Source organism: Neoarius graeffei, chromosome 14 (genome assembly GCF_027579695.1).
Source record: "Neoarius graeffei isolate fNeoGra1 chromosome 14, fNeoGra1.pri, whole genome shotgun sequence".
In the NCBI taxonomy this organism is placed as follows: domain Eukaryota; kingdom Metazoa; phylum Chordata; class Actinopteri; order Siluriformes; family Ariidae; genus Neoarius; species Neoarius graeffei.
Window position 1 is genome coordinate 51,853,314 of NC_083582.1, and position 14,748 is coordinate 51,868,061.

At 42.0% G+C, this 14,748-nt stretch overlaps 2 protein-coding genes across 4 annotated transcripts in view; one reads left to right on the top strand and one right to left on the bottom strand.

Moving 5' to 3' along the window:
• Positions 1 to 5,372, bottom strand: part of gpam (glycerol-3-phosphate acyltransferase, mitochondrial) — a 50,536-nt gene extending 45,164 nt beyond the window's left edge. For 2 of the 3 annotated variants that reach the window (XM_060939945.1, XM_060939948.1), the window contains exon 1: positions 5,228 to 5,372. The gene's annotated coding sequence lies outside the window, so the exon portion shown is untranslated. Of the gene's footprint in view, positions 1 to 597; positions 851 to 5,227 lie in introns of those variants that run through there. The other variant, XM_060939947.1, reaches the window with a different exon arrangement.
• Positions 416 to 14,664, top strand: tectb (tectorin beta). Its single transcript, XM_060939949.1, has 11 exons — positions 416 to 500; positions 12,182 to 12,256; positions 12,366 to 12,556; positions 12,777 to 12,928; positions 13,033 to 13,105; positions 13,388 to 13,491; positions 13,591 to 13,674; positions 13,817 to 13,979; positions 14,061 to 14,139; positions 14,221 to 14,253; positions 14,600 to 14,664. Exons 2-11 carry the CDS (start codon positions 12,190 to 12,192, stop codon positions 14,662 to 14,664), a joined length of 1,011 nt encoding a protein of 336 aa, XP_060795932.1. The 5' UTR covers positions 416 to 500; positions 12,182 to 12,189.
• The last annotated feature ends 84 nt before the right edge of the window (positions 14,665 to 14,748 follow it).

The following is a 14,748-nucleotide window of genomic DNA, read 5'->3' on the forward strand; positions in this document are numbered from 1 at the left end:
GCTTAAACATCACGCCCTGAATAAACCTGACTTATCACATTCTTCCTGCTTTGCTCTCCTCTCCTCCACCAATGTGATCACGGCCTGCTCAAAGAGGTATTTATAGGTCATGAAAGACAAAAAAAAAAAAAAAAGATTTAGTAAATGTACACAGAGCAGCCTGTACCATTTAAAGTCACATACCAGACTTGACAGAACGGTTCGGTTCCATTTGCAAAAGTACGTAATGGAAAGAAACAAATGTTTTCAAATGCCAAAACATTTATCTGGTTTCTGCTTGGTTACCAAAGAAATGTCAGTTCTTACTTTCAAAACACTTTGCTCAAAGCCCCTGCTAATGGAACCTACTCATAACAGTAGGCAGCTATCACGTCACAAGGTTTCCTCAGGTCACACAGACAGCGCACACGTTTCCAGTGTGAGAAAACAGTCCTGAGACGTTTATTTGCAACATGAATATTACTAGCTGAGGAAGGGACTGATCTGATCTTTATTACACGGTACAGAACTTACACACACACACACAAAAAGGCAGTTTCTTTTTTTAAAACGCTATTAAACATATAAATAATTAAATTAACAGTAATAAATACTTACACATTATTGCTGATGGGAGAATTCTCAAAAGAGACTTCAGTCTGTAATTAAAAACGTTACCAGTGCAGCTAACAGCTCCTTGACCGCTGTAAAGTAATTAAATCCAGACAACTGCGTACTCCATTAGAGTTAAAGTAGGTGTTAGAGGAAGATCTTTTCCAAGTCTGAATAACAACTCGGAGTGAAAGAGCGTGAAGGCTGAATCAGGCGAGAGAGAAAACGAGGAAGAGAACCGCACTTAGTCACATCACACCACAAGAACCCGAGTTCAACGAACTCTACACTGTCTGAGCTGTGTCCTGCCACCAATAGCTGACCGGCACACTGATGAGATGTGAAAAAGGGACCGAAAAAAAAAAAGCAATGGATTTTGGCCAAGTATCAGATCCTGCAGTAAAGAATACTGAAAGAACAGCGTGATTAATGACCTGAGTGTGTGTATGCGAACAGCAACTTTAACTAGGTTTTCCACAAGCAACATAAGAGACACACTGGATCTCTGGAGACAGTGTCAGTAGGGTCCCAACCAATATACTGTTTGGTTGATAAAACTGGCTCAAGTTACAGGTTCACTGACTTAAATTATAGGTATATTACTGGTCATGGGTAAATTCTCTCTCTCTCTCTCTCTCTCTCTGGCATATCACTACAGTGACGAGGTCACTCTTACAGTTTCAGCCATCAAAGTTTCAAGGGAAGGATTACAGCAGTGGTTTCCTATTGCCTTCTACTGGATTATTATAGAGGTTTTCTCCTCTCAACCATTCACACACACATTCACACCGATGGACAATTTAGAGTAGCCAGAGCACCTGGAGGAAACCCATGCAGACACGGGGAGAACATGCAAACTCCAGACCAAAAGACCCCAGTGGGTCGTGAGGTTCGAACCCAGAACCTTGCTGTTAGGCGACATTACTAACCACTACGCCACCGTGCCACCCTATGGGTAAATTAGTTCCTGAAATTAACCTGACAGCAATTTAGAGTAGATAATTGAACTAATCTGTATGTCTTTGGATTACCCACACAGAAAGGCCCCAGTGGGCCACCATGCCACCCTGAAATACAGTTTATACAATGCATTGTGAATTCAAGTACCTGGGGTCAACTGTGCAGGAAAATGGGGGCTGCGATAGTAAGGTGAGAAAGAGAGTGCAGGCAGGGTGGAGCAGTTGGAGAAGGATTTCGGGAGTCATTTGTGATCGGAAAGTCCCAGCAAAAGTGAAAGATAAGATGTATAAGACAGTAGTGAGACCAGCTGGGATGTATGGATTGGAGACCGGACCCTTAACGAAGAGACAGGAGGCAAAGTTGGAGGTGGCGGAGTTGAGGATGGGAGTAACAAGGTTGGACAGGATAAGGAACGAGCACATCAGAGGGACAGCACATGTGGAGAGCTTGGGAATGAAGCTAAGAGAGATGAGACTGAGATGGTATGGACACATCCTGAGAAGAGATGCAGAGCATGTGGGAAGGAGAATGTTGAGGATGGAGCTGCCAGGCACACGAAAACGATGAAGGCCAAAGAGGAGGATGGATGTGGTGAGAGAAGACATGAAAGTGGTAGAGAAGGATGTGGAAGACAGGGAGCAATGGAGACGAAAGATACGCCGTGGCGATCCTTAATCAGGAGCAGCCACAAGAAGAAGACAATGCATTGTTACTTTGTGCAGCATGGTGGTGCTGTGGTTAGCCCCATCACCTTAGAGCAAGAAGGTTCTGGGTTCGAACCACATGGCCGACTGAAGCCTTTCTGTATGGGTTTCCTCCAGGTGCTTCATGAGTACTAATGGTTGTTTGTCTCGGTGTTATCCCGGTGATAGTCGACCTGCCCAGGGTGTAACCTACCTCTCAGCTGGGATTGGATCCAGGAAAGATAAGCGGTATAGATAATGGATGGATGCGAATTAGAACGTAGGCTCAGGTAAGTTTCATTAAACAAAGAAGAACAAATCAAATCACTGATCAGAATAAGGGGAGATAGCTTTATTTTTTTATACTAAACACTAAAATTTACAAATAACAAAAACATAAAACAGACAAATAGTATGATGCTGCCTAGAAATAACTGAAAAGCTAATCGAGCTAGGCAGCAAATCTTTTTATGATTAATTGAAAAAAAGTCAGACGAGGCACAAATACAATCAAACATTGTTTTTTTTTTCCCTTTTTTGTCAATGAGAAATGAAAATGAATATGCAAAAACATAAAAACCTAAACAAAATTAAACAAAAATTTGGAAGAGACTAATATGAATTTAAAAAATTGGCTTTGATAGAAGATTTGAATTTACCGAGACTGAAAGACTTAAATGATTCATTAATGCTGCTCCTTTAAATCGAATATTAAATTTACCAAAATTAGTACGAGCTGGAGGCAGAGAATAACTTGACCTTGAGGCCAGCCTGGTACTGTATTTGTGCCTTGTTCTGACACTTAAGAAAAAATTATCAAAAAAAAGAAGGCAAAACATCTCATCTCATTATCTGTAGCCGCTTTATCCTGTTCTACAGGGTCGCAGGCAAGCTGGAGCCTATCCCAGCTGACTACGGGCGAAAGGTGGGGTACACCCTGGACAAGTCGCCAGGTCATCACAGGGCTGACACATAGACACAGACAACCATTCACACTCACATTCACACCTACGGTCAATTTAGAGTCACCAGTTAACCTAACCTGCATGTCTTTGGACTGTGGGGGAAACCGGAGCACCCGGAGGAAACCCACGCGGACACGGGGAGAACATGCAAACTCCGCACAGAAAGGCCCTCGCCGGCCACGGGGCTCGAACCCAGGACCTTCTTGCTGTGAGGCGACAGCGCTAACCACGACACCACCGTGCCGCCCGGCAAAACATTTGTGTTGAATTTATGCATAAATATAGAATTACAATATGGGTTGTTTTACAATCAGGGTACGCAAGCTAAAAATCACATTTAACACTTATTATCTTCAATATCAAAAGGCTTGACTAAATAAACTTGGTTGTTTATTGTAGCCCTGTGATAGCTCTATTTACCATGCAAAAAAAAAAAAAAATGTGGTGATAACGTTATTTTTGGTGAATGTATGGCGATATACGTCATATTTAGCAAAATTACTCGTGTCATTTAGAAAAAGTGCTTTTTTGACCACAGGTAGCTCCAAAAGGGATGCACTTAAATCATTCTTTATACCATAAAACACATATTTGGTTCCATATCATTGGAAACATAGTTAAGTTTTAATGTTGAATGCCAGTAAGTTTTCAAACTATTTTGATCAAATTAGTATGCAATTGTGTCAAAAAAAAGTCCTCTCCGAGACAGCTAATTTTTCAATATAAAATAACATATCTAAAATGATTATTTTCATCCTAAAATGTGGCCAAGATATTGGGACATAAATATTAGAGACAACTAACACAAAGCTTACAGCCTTATATTTAAAAGCACTATGGAAGTAGTGGATTCTGAATTGTCAAAAAAAAAGTCCTCTCCGAGAATCACTTCATTTGTTTCTCCCATCTTATAGCAGATTACACAAAACTACCATCAAAAAAATGACCTGAAATCTGTTCTTTAACTTGTCCTTCACTTAAAAACTGGTACAACAACCAGTTTGGGGCGGCACGGTGGTGTAGTGGTTAGCGCTGTCGCCTCACAGCAAGAAGGTCTGGGTTCGAGCCCGTGGCCGGCGAGGGCCTTTCTGTGCGGAGTTTGCATGTTCGCCCCGTGTCCGCGTGGGTTTCCTCCGGGTGCTCCGGTTTCCCCCACAGTCCAAAGACATGCAGGTTAGGTTAACTGGTGACTCTAAATTGACCGTAGGTGTGAATGTGAGTGTGAATGGTTGTCTGTGTCTATGTGTCAGCCCTGTGATGACCTGGCGACTTGTCCAGGGTGTACCCCGCCTTTCGCCCGTAGTCAGCTGGGATAGGCTCCAGCTTGCCTGCGACCCTGTAGAACAGGATAAAGCGGCTACAGATAATGAGATGAGATCAGAACCAGTTTGAATTTTGGACCCCTGTGACACAAACTTTGTACCCTGATTGCAAGACTAGATGACAAAATTTGAGAATGTTCAGCCTTTTAGAAATATGAGAAGTGTGTTCAGTAAATGAAGGAAAAAAAAAGTTATAATTCTTACAGCTTTCTTTTGTAATATTACTAAGGGCTTTAAAGGTGATGGGTAGGTGTTTATAATATTGTAAACTTTAATTAAAGAGTATTTTTGTTGTTCAGGAATCAAAAGAGTCGGTTCTAATTAAAGTGAGTCAAATGAACCGACTCACTAAAAAGAACCGGAACTTCGATCACTATTGGAATGACTGAAGTCCCATCTGAAGTGAAGTGATCAGTTATATGATGAAGTCCATTAGCCATAGCTAACATCAGCTAGCCCTCGCCAGCTAATAGTGATCCGTAGTCGTGTTTAAGCGACCGGATAAGTGTGTGAATCACACACTGCTTTATATAGTGATGAGCCAGGACTGGACTGGCAGTGTGAGAGCAGAACCAGCCTCACCTCACATGAGCTGCTCACGCAGGCTAACGGCGTTAGCATGCTAACCCCAGCACTGACAAGCGACCGTGAAAAAGAGGAACGCGACTTAAAATAAAAACAAAAAAACCACCGCGGTGTATCTTACCGTGAAAACGTCTATGTTGTAGCAGACATATTTTATTAAAGCAGTCCTGTGTTGGCTGTGAGCCCGTTGTCCTTGAACACCACACCGGTGCTACAGTTCAGCTCTCCCTCTCTCTCTCACCGTTACCGTGTGTCCGTTTAGCACCTCGTGTCGCCAATGTTTAAACCAGCCACAAGAGGGCGCCATTTTATCAATTTACATCACTCAATTCAAATTAGCCACAAGAGGGCGCCACATTAAATCACGACACTCTCATCTCACCCTGGACAAGTCACCAGGTCATCACAGGGCTGACACAGACAACCATTCACACCTACGGTCAATTTAGAGTCACCAGTTAACCTAACCTGCATGTCTTTGGACTGTGGGGGAAACCGGAGCACCCGGGGGAAACCCACACGGACACGGGGAGAACATGCAAACTCCACACAGAAAGGCCCTCGCCGGCCGCTGGGCTCGAACCCGGACCTTCTTGCTGTGAGGCGACAGCGCTAACCACTACACCACCGTGTCATCCATCCATTAATTAATTATCTGTAGTCGCTTATCCTGGTCTGCAGGCAAGCTGGAGCCTGAGAGGCAGGATACACCCTGGACAAGTCACCAGGTTATTGCAGGGTTCACACATAGACACAGACAACCATTCACATTCACACCTACGGTCAATTTAGAGCCACCAATTAACCTAACCTGCATGCCTTTGGACTGTGGTGGAAGCGGGCGAAACCCACACAGACAACATGCAAACTCCACACAGAAAGGCCCCATCGGCCGCTGGGCTCAAACCAGGACCTCCTTGCTGTGAGGCGACAGCGCTAACTACTACACCACTGTGTCACCCATCCATCCATCCATCCATTAATTAATTATCTGTAGTCGCTTATCCTGGTCTGCAGGCAAGCTGGAGCCTGAGAGGCAGGATACACCCTGGACAAGTCACCAGGTTATTGCAGGGTTCACACATAGACAACCATTCACATTCACACCTACGGTCAATTTAGAGCCACCAATTAACCTAACCTGCATGCCTTTGGACTGGTGGTGGAAACGGACGAAACTCACACAGACAACATGCAAACTCCACACAGAAAGGCCCCATCGGCCGCTGGGCTCAAACCAGGACCTCCTTGCTGTGAGGTGACAGCGCTAACTACTACACCACGATGCCGCCTTTATGATACAGGGGCAGCACGGCCGTGTAGTGGTTAGCACTGTCGCGTCACAGCAAGAAGGTTCTAGGTTCACGGCCGGTGAGGGCCTTTCTGTGTGGAGTTTGCATGTTCTCCTCATGTCTGCGTGGGTTTCGTCCAGGTGCTCCGGTTTCCCCCACAGTACAAAGATATGCAGGTTAGGTTAATTGGTGGCTCTAAATCGACCATTAGTGTGAATGGTTGTCTGTGTCTATGTGTCAGCCCCGCGATAACCTGGCAACTTGCCCAGGGTGTACCCCACTTCTCGCCCATAGTCAGCTGGGATAGGCTCCAGCTTGCCGGCGATCCTGGATATTTCAAATACAGAATAGATTTTAGTCATTTGTATTTGATAAGGCTGATGAAAATGTCTTCATATTTGCATCAAAATGCTTTAGTGTTTTGTATTTTTGTCTACTTGGTGAGGTCATAAAAATGCAAAATGATGCATGCAGCTTATGAATGGTGCCTACACAGTAATTTCCCCAGGTTTGTTGAGATCAGCATGAAAACTGATCCAGCATAAGGTTAAGAACAGCCTATATTAAGTTTTCATCAGTTGTGCACGAGAAAAAAGTAATAAAGCGTTTCAGAGTTGTTTTACAACATTATTTTATAATGCCATGAGATGGTGTAAAATACTAAGTGCACATATGTCAACATTGTGCTGATATGTCATTTGATTATGTAATGGTTATCTAAAGTCTAAAGTCCTTCGCACACCATATGACGCATCGGGCAGTGCCGATCTCCATTTCTGTAGCCCTCGTCCTCTCACCTATTACATAGCTAGGGTTACAGAGGGGGGCTGGCCCTCTGGTAAGTATGAGCGTTTGACCCCCCGCTCACATCTGTATTGCAGCGTGCCTTGCCAGACGACAGTAGGTACCATTTTTATGATGGTCTTTGGTATGACCCAACCACGAGTAGAACTCACGATCGAGAAGCGCACACGCTAACCACTAGGCCAACTCGCAGTAGCCTAGTGCAAGTAGCCTAGCGTGGATGTTCTGGTTATGTTTAACACAAAACATATTGATCATTTAATAATTGTTGACTATGTGCTAAAATGGTTGTTTTCAAATCCCAAATACATTTCTAATGGTTGATAACTAGTGGTGCTGTGGTTAGCACTGTTGCATCAAAGCAAAAAGGTTCCAGGTTCAAACTCTGTGGCCGGCCTTTCTGCGTGGAGTTTGAGTCTTCTTCCTGTGCCTGTGTGGGTTTTCTCCAGGTGCTCCGGTTTCCTCCCACATTCCAAAGACATGGGAATTAGGTCAACTGGCTACTCGAAATTGCCCATAGGTGTGAATGTGAATGGTTATTCATCTCTGTGATTGTGATAGATTGGCGACTTGCCCAGGGTGAATCCAGCCTCTCTCCCGAAATCAGCTGGGTTTGGCTCCAGCTTCCCTCATCACCCTGATGGATAAGTGGCATAGATAATGTATAGATGGTAACTAAATAATTGATTACTAAATGACTGTACCCTAATTGAAGTAGCTGTTTAGTGGGAGGCGGCACGGTGGTGTAGTGGTTAGCACTGTCGCCTCACAGCAAGAAGGTTCTGGGTTTGAGCCCAGTGGCTGATGGGAGCTTTTCTGTGTGGAGTTTGCATGTTCTCCCCGTGTCCGCGTGCTCTGGTTTCCCCCACAGTCCAAAGACATGCAGGTTAGGCTAATTGGTGGCTCTAAATTGACCGTAGGTGTGAATGTGAATGGTTGGTTATCTCTATGTGTCAGCCCTGTGATGACCTAGTGACTTGTCCAGGGTGTACCCCACCTCTCGCCCATAGTCAGCTGGGATAGGCTCCAGCTTGCCTGCGACCCTGTAGAACAGGATAAGTGGCTATAGATAATGGATGGATGGATATTTCAAATACAGAACACGGACACGGGGAGAACATGCAAACTCCACACAGAAAGGCCCTCGCCGGCCACGGGGCTCGAACCCAGACCTTCTTGCTGTGAGGCAACAGCGCTAACCACTTCACCACCATGCCGCCCCTTTGTAAAAGTATTTTTTTAAATTATTTTTAAAATAAAAAATATAGTAGTTTATTTTGATACATAGCATGGCTGCTATATTTCACTTACAGTTAGGGTATTTGGTATATTGTATTAAAGGTGCTGACAGCAAAGTTGAATTCTAGGCAAATATGTTCTTTTTCTATTGCTCTTAGAATTTCGAGATGTGTCGCATTGATTTGAAGTTGATTTGAGTTGAAATTGAGGAGCTGTGCTGCTGCACACACCGTGTATCCTATGTCTGAATGTTTTGCTAAGATAAAATGCTTCCTGCATTTTACAATTCCGGAGATTGCTGAAGTAAGAGAGCAACAATATCATGTGACTGCTGACCAAAACAAGTTGGTATGGACAAACATGGTGGACTCCACTCTCCGGTCAGCTAAAAGGAAAAGAAAAGGAAAATATGAAAGCGACTCAGCTAGAAAGCGTGCCAGAAAAGTGATGGACCCCATAAGGTTGTCCGCAAGAATTTTCGTGAAGGGACAGATCGACTGCTGGAATCGAATGAAGGATGAAAAAGGCATGAAGTCTAACAAAGAATTTTCCGCGTTTGTCTTGGATTGGTGAGTCTAAATATGGAGTTATACATCTAATGTTTTGATCTTACAGAGAAAGAAACAATAACACAAAAGCAGTAACAGAGAAAAGATGTATTCATCTTTTGTTTCACGGATCTATTCGCAAATGTCAACCACAAATTACATACCTGCGACTTAAAAACCTCCAAGGTTGAAGCAGAGTCACGATGTTTTCTACGCGTCGCTATCTTGGTGTGATACAGTTCTATAGTTATGCTAATTAGTTCAAGCTCCTCACGTTCAGCCGTTTCCATGGGGCCATAGTGTTTGGCTCCAAGAGGTAGGATATTTGGTCCCAAAACAAAGAAAAGCAACCCTCAGCACATCAAACTGATCACATCTCATCCGCATGATATTGTTTTTGTGAGCTGGGAAAATGCCATGCACAATAAAAAATTATTTATTAACTTAAATTAATTCATTTAATAATTAAATTAATTAAATACATTTCAGATGGCGGCACGGTGGTGTAGTAGTTAGCGCTGTCGCCTCACAGCAAGAAGGTCTGGGTTCGAGCCCCGTGGCCGGCGAGGGCCTTTCTGTGCGGAGTTTGCATGTTCTCCCCGTGTCTGCGTGGGTTTCCTCCGGGTGCTCCGGTTTCCACCACAGTCCAAAGACATGCAGGTTAGGTTAACTGGTGACTCTAAAATGACCGTAGGTGTGAATGTGAGTGTGAATGGTTGTCTGTGTCTATGTGTCAGCCCTGTGATGACCTGGCGACTTGTCCAGGGTGTACCCCGCCTTTCGCCCGTAGTCAGCTGGGATAGGCTCCAGCTTGCCTGCGACCCTGTAGGACAGGATAAAGCGGCTAGAGATAATGAGATGAGATGAGATTTTTATTGAGAGGGACAATTCATGTTTTTCAGAAATTGGGGGGGGTCATGTCCCCCCCAGGATCTGCACCCATGTTTGGCATGACAAGCCCAAATTCAGTAGATGCTTTTACTTATCAACTGTCTGCATCAGCACAAATTCATGTTACACATTCTATTAATCTTATTTCTATACTATGATATACGTATACAGAGCCCAGCAAGGGGCATTGTGCATTGTTGGGGGGGAATGTACCTTTGCGAGATACAACCAAGGATTTGTGGGCTTTTACAAGTTATTCTACATAATATATATATTTTTTTAAAAATCCAATTATTTTATTCATTCAGATACATGCTGCATTTTACTCAGATTAATCACAACTAACCATCCCAGGTGCTGGGATTACATAACATTTTGGAAACTTTCTGGTAGTCTGAACACCTGGAAGGCACATAGTTTTGATGTGTACTGTAACATTAGCTGTCCCTGAGCTAGAGTCTTTAGAGTTTTAGAGTCGATCTAAAACTCTAGAGATCGGCTTTAGAGTCGATCTGATCTGTATCAGCCACAGCAGTTCTCTCCATTCTCATGCTAATGCTTGGAGGATATCTGGACATGCCCTATGTGCACAAAACTATCCTCTTACCCCTGCACCATGGGTCTGGGGTTTCTCATGTTTATTCAATAGAAGACTGTGGGTGATGCAAAGTCATATTTGCAATTATTATAATTATATGATTAATATCATATTTACATTTATTGCAGAAGTACAACAGGCTGCATTGTTTGTTTACATCGTGTTTATAATCACACACGATATGCTCTTGATTTTCTATGACTGTATGTATATATAAAATATGCCTAATCAGTGCTGTTATGCATAAATAATTTTCCATGAACTCCAACTTATCCATATGAGTCAGGTGACCTGTATTGTTTGCTCTGTTTATTGTTTGTTATTTCCTTATTAATAATGAAAGGTCGCCTGAGGATAAGTTCTGTCCTTAAATACAAAAGAGAAGTACAGTTTGAGGATAAAAAGAGCTTCTTTTAGAGTGCCTTCTTCTGAGTCTGAAACGTGATCCCAGACTGTAATCATGCCACTGAACTGAATCTAATCTGCATATTTTCCTAATGTTGAATCTAAAAAAAAAATGCTGGGGGGGGGGGGGGGGGGGGGGGGGAGAGAGAACAGATACCTTTTGATTTATAAATGAGCTGAATCCGGTTTGCAAACATGACAGAAAAAAGTTTAGTCTTTACACTGAAACATGTTTGGGAAATTTTTAAATTTAGTTTAAGGATATTTTACAATTTTGATTAAATTAAGTTGCAATAGGTTTCATAAGGGTCACCTCCTATGGAAACACTATTTCAACTATTTAATATTAACGCAACTCTCTTAATCTAACCTTATCTATCTCTGAACAACATGGCATTGTCATGACATGTCTGTTTAGCTTGACGCTGCTTCGTCCATCTCCTTTCTTTGAGATAAAGTCTGAAGCCGATGATAATAGAGCTCTGTAAAGCTTTCAGTAATTACCCTCATCCTTTTTATCTAAAGCTGAATAAGAGTGACAGTGATGACTCTGTATCACTTAAATTCCTTTACGCAACATTGGAGAAGGTGGTCTGCTTGGGATAATTGCTAAGAGTGGAGTAATGCACCTGTTCCTCCATCTGTCTGAAAGCCATTATGTAACGTAGTGTGAGTGTGTAAGGTATCCCACTGCAACCCCACTGATGCCCATCACTCCTTAGATCTGCCAGTCGACGCCAGACCTTAAAGGTTAGAAGTCAGCAATGATTTTTTCAAATGATGTTCAATGCCCGGCTTAGATTTAAATGGCTGTGTTTAATCAGAACTATCATGTATTGTGTAGGTCGTACAAAAGGTTGTACAAAAGAAAAGATATGTTGGATAAAGAGAAAATGGTCGTCCCTTGAGAGGCTGTTAATTTAAAAGTCAATGTCTGGCAAGCACAGAAAGCTTTTGTGTCGTGATTCACAATGCTATCACCAAATGCTCTTAGCAGACTGGCAGACAGCAGAATGAAGTGAGATTAATGCCTGCCTGTAGGAATATAAAACAGCCCCTGTGGCAGCACAGGTGATTTCCACCTGCACCCTGTGCTCTGAAAGCACTGATTAAGACTGCTTGAGATCTTCACAATGTTATAGAACCCGAGCACGACTTTTCTCTATGACCCAGCACTGGTATTGTACTCTTGATTTTATTTTATTTTTTATGTATTGTGTTGTGATATAGCTCTAATTGAGATCGGAACGAAACATTAAGAACGAGCTCATGTTGTCCTAATACCTTTCTCCTTGCAGTGTATGAAATGGCTTTAGTCGCTGCACTTCTTTTTCTCCTCCCTGTATCATGGGCTTGTGCTCCACAAAAAGCTGGTAGTTATCAAACCATCAAAAATATTTCTATCAAAGTCAGCCATTTTAATAGAACTACAACTGTGCTGCAATTTGACATACATTGTCGCTGTTTTTTTTTTTTTTTAAGATTATGTCATGATTTCCTGCTTCCCAAATGCCATCATTGCAAATGTGCCCGAGTGCCCTTATGGATGGGAAATAGGACAGCTGTCTTTAGGTGGTGTGTGCTACACGGGTGTCAATACTCCTGGCTTCTACCGCTTTACCATTCCTGATCTCACACCCAAGAATCTCTCGTACTGTGCTACCTTGTCTGAGGTGAAACTTACCAGTCGTTCTACAATAACTTCATGAATAGCTCTCAGCTAAAAAAAAAAAGCTGATTAGTTGCACTGCATGTAAATGTACACCTGCACAGATGAAGTGCAATGTTACATCAGCCCTAACTGTAACCTGTGGTTTAAATCTGGCTGGATAAATGACCAAAAATCATGTGGTTTCATTGAAATGTGACAAACCATATCTCTGTTCTGATCAGTATGTTGGAGGCAAAGACCCAAAGTACATTTTCTACAACTCGATAGTCTCCAACGATTCGTCACTCACAGTGCGGAACCAGCCGGTGAACTACACCTTTAGCTGCACATACAGGGCGGCTTACTTGGTTAACAATGCAGTCTTCAGTCAAAGGTAGACCCTATTACATTGACTTTCCTTTCTGTAGCAGTAGATATAAGAATTCATTCTGACCCAAGGACTTGCAGCCTTTTTACTAAATCATTTGCTTCTTCCAGAGTGGCAACGGTTTATGTCAACAATGGGAGTTTAGGTTCTTTTAAATCTCAATTGTCTATGAACGTGTTCACAGTGAGTACTGCAACCTTGCTTGCATGTAGGTGTCTGAAAGTCTCCAATTAGAGAAATACTGTTGAAGAATATATTTGCAGTTGTTAATAATGCCAGCTCTGGGGAATATCATGAAATGTCACATAATGTATTTTCGACTTTTGATTGTTTACGTGACCTAGCGCTACAGTAGTGCTTTAATGACTTACACTAAACTATAAATGATCAAAAGAGTAGACTAGATGAAATATGAAGACGAAATGAATGTAAATGTAAGTTTAAATTTCTCTGAATGGTCTGTAGAACTCTAAGTTCCTGTATGCTAAAGATGCTCCATATGTGATTGACACATCAGAAATAGGCTCGGAGGTCTTTATCGGCATTGAAGCGAAAGGACTGAGTAACAGGTATGCGATCATGGCATTTATTTATTTATAATACAATACATACAATTATTAGCTCTACGCATAGCTATATCACACAAATGCTTCAATCTACTTTCACAGGTTTAAGGTGGTCATAACAAATTGCTGGGCAACACCTACTCCATATTCAACAGACAAGAAGAGATGGAGCTTAATTCTCAACAGGTAAAGCTCTATTTCACCTGCTTAGTGTTTTGTAGTCAGAATAATCAAAAATGGCAGGAAAACTGAGCTGATATTGATTACACATTTTCCCCGTCAGTTTGCTGTTTGTTTAATTCAAGTATTTTGTGTTCCTGGAGTGCAGCTGTTCAGCAGATAACACTGTGACCATATTTGAGAACGCCAAAGACAGCCGCTCAATGTTCAAGTTCAACTCATTCCGGTTTCAGAAACTAGAGAAAGTGTCCACTGTCTGGCTTCACTGTGAGGTTCAAGTGTGTGATGGTGAAAAGCTCCATTGTGTGCCGGTGAGTGTGAAACAGCACATGCATGAAAATATGAAACAGATATTGCAACCCTAAATGATTTCTTTTTACTTCCCTGCTAAGTCTCCATGTTCATCAAGGAGTGTCAAATCTGAACCAGATCCACATGGAGGTGTCTTGACAATGGAGTTTCAAATGAAAGGTAGCTATTATTTTCAACAGTTCAAAACGGCAAAAAGGATTCTGGGGTGACTAACTGTTTCTTAAATCTGGTTATTTGCAGCACAACACTCTTCCAGTTATACACATCTTGCAGGTACTTTAAGTGTAATTGCTATTTATTACAATTCTGCACTGTTACTTTTTTTTCTTTGTCAGCCAGGTTTTTGTTTTGTTATAAATTCAGGAAATTATGATGGTTATCTGGACTGAATAATTTATATACATACAGTATATTTTCTTTAACATTATATCTTATTTTAGTATAGTATTTACTTTATTTAGTATTTTTTAAATATTATACACACATTCATCTTCTCCTTCCTCTACTTCTTCTTCTTCTTATTATTATTATTATGTATGACATTATATTTATCTGACATTTGAATCCAAGTGTATATTGCTTGGAAACTGAACCAGTGCTTTTTCTCTCTATTTCACAGGAACATTTCTGAGCATTATGTGTGTGTTTCTGCTTAATGCAGTTTTATGTTGTACCAGTTTGTAAAAGATGCTTAGCGTGGGTGTTTATAAAATGTGCCCACTGTTCAAAACACACACACACACACACACACACACACACACACACACA

What these genes read in the sequence shown, in the direction of transcription:
- tectb (XM_060939949.1), top strand. Translation starts at nt 12,190, where the DNA reads ATGGCTTTAGTCGCTGCACTTCTTTTTCTCCTCCCTGTATCATGGGCT. An exon ending in ACTGTGCTACCTTGTCTGAG is followed by an intron (nt 12,557 to 12,776) that starts GTGAAACTTACC and finishes TGTTCTGATCAG; the next exon opens with TATGTTGGAGGCAAAGACCC. An exon ending in AATGGAGTTTCAAATGAAAG is followed by an intron (nt 14,140 to 14,220) that starts GTAGCTATTATT and finishes GGTTATTTGCAG; the next exon opens with CACAACACTCTTCCAGTTAT.